Genomic DNA, 976 nt, shown 5'->3' with positions numbered 1-976 from the left:
CAGAGGCGCTCAGTCCTGTTCCTCATGCTGGATGCCAGAGGCTCGCTCGGCTTCACATTATCCGGAGACCCTGGATGGAAGACTCTAGGGTCTTGGGAAAAGCACAACACTGATCAGCCTGAGGACTGGCTGCCTGTCTTTCCCGCAGGCCACACTGGTGGGGCACAGGCCCACCTTCCTCACCCCACACCCTGCAGGCCTCAGCTCTATGTTGCTTCCCCAGGCCGGATGTCTGTCCCCAGAAGGCTCACACCACCTCACCCAACCCTGCATATTCTCCCTTCCTTCATTTTTTTCCCCCAAGTGTACTGGGATTAAGCCCTGCATCACCAACACCCTGCTTCTCCCTCCCTGCCCCGTCCCCCCCTTCTTTAGACACAGTTTCACTGCACAATCCGGGCCAGCATTGAACTTTACACAGACCAGGAATTCAGAAATCTGCTATCCTCTAACTCCTGGGATTAAAGACATGCATCACTATGCTTGGGCTTTTAATATTTATTTTAAAGTGTATAATGTTTGTCTGCATGTATATAGATGCACCCTTGTGTGCCTGGTATCTGTGGAGGACAGATGCCCTGGAACTGGAGTTGTGAGGGCCACATTCTCAGTGGGGGTTACTGTCTCCTAGATGCTATTTGTTCTCAAAAAAAAAAAAAAAAACCCCTTGATGCCATTGTTGAAGTAAACCCAGTGTTAGCCACCAGCCAACATGGTTGTGAGCAGCCATGTAGATGTTGGGAACCAAATCCTGAGTCTTAAGCAAATGGTCTAAATTGCTGAGCCATCACTCCAGACCCCTACGCATGTGTGCGTGCGTTGTGTATATATGTATGTGTGTGTGGTGTATGTGTGGTGTGTGTGTGTGGTGTATGTGTGGTGTGTGTGTGTGTGGTGTATGTGTGGTGTGTGTGTGTGTGTATGTGTGGTGTGTGTGGTGTGTGGTATATGTGTTGGATGTGTGTGTGTGTGGTGT

At 50.0% G+C, this 976-nt stretch overlaps 1 protein-coding gene across 1 annotated transcript in view; it reads right to left on the bottom strand.

Moving 5' to 3' along the window:
• Arpc1a (actin related protein 2/3 complex subunit 1A) overlaps positions 1-976 on the bottom strand; it is a 23,515-nt gene continuing 22,539 nt past the window's right edge. Inside the window, exon 10 of the mRNA XM_021162402.2 lies at positions 1-91. Within this exon, the coding sequence (XP_021018061.1) occupies positions 53-91 (39 nt within the window). The 3' untranslated portion in view covers positions 1-52. The remainder of the gene's footprint in view (positions 92-976) is intronic.

This window comes from Mus caroli, chromosome 5 (genome assembly GCF_900094665.2).
Source record: "Mus caroli chromosome 5, CAROLI_EIJ_v1.1, whole genome shotgun sequence".
Lineage (NCBI taxonomy): Eukaryota > Metazoa > Chordata > Mammalia > Rodentia > Muridae > Mus > Mus caroli.
This window is presented reverse-complemented; position numbering and strand designations above follow the sequence as displayed.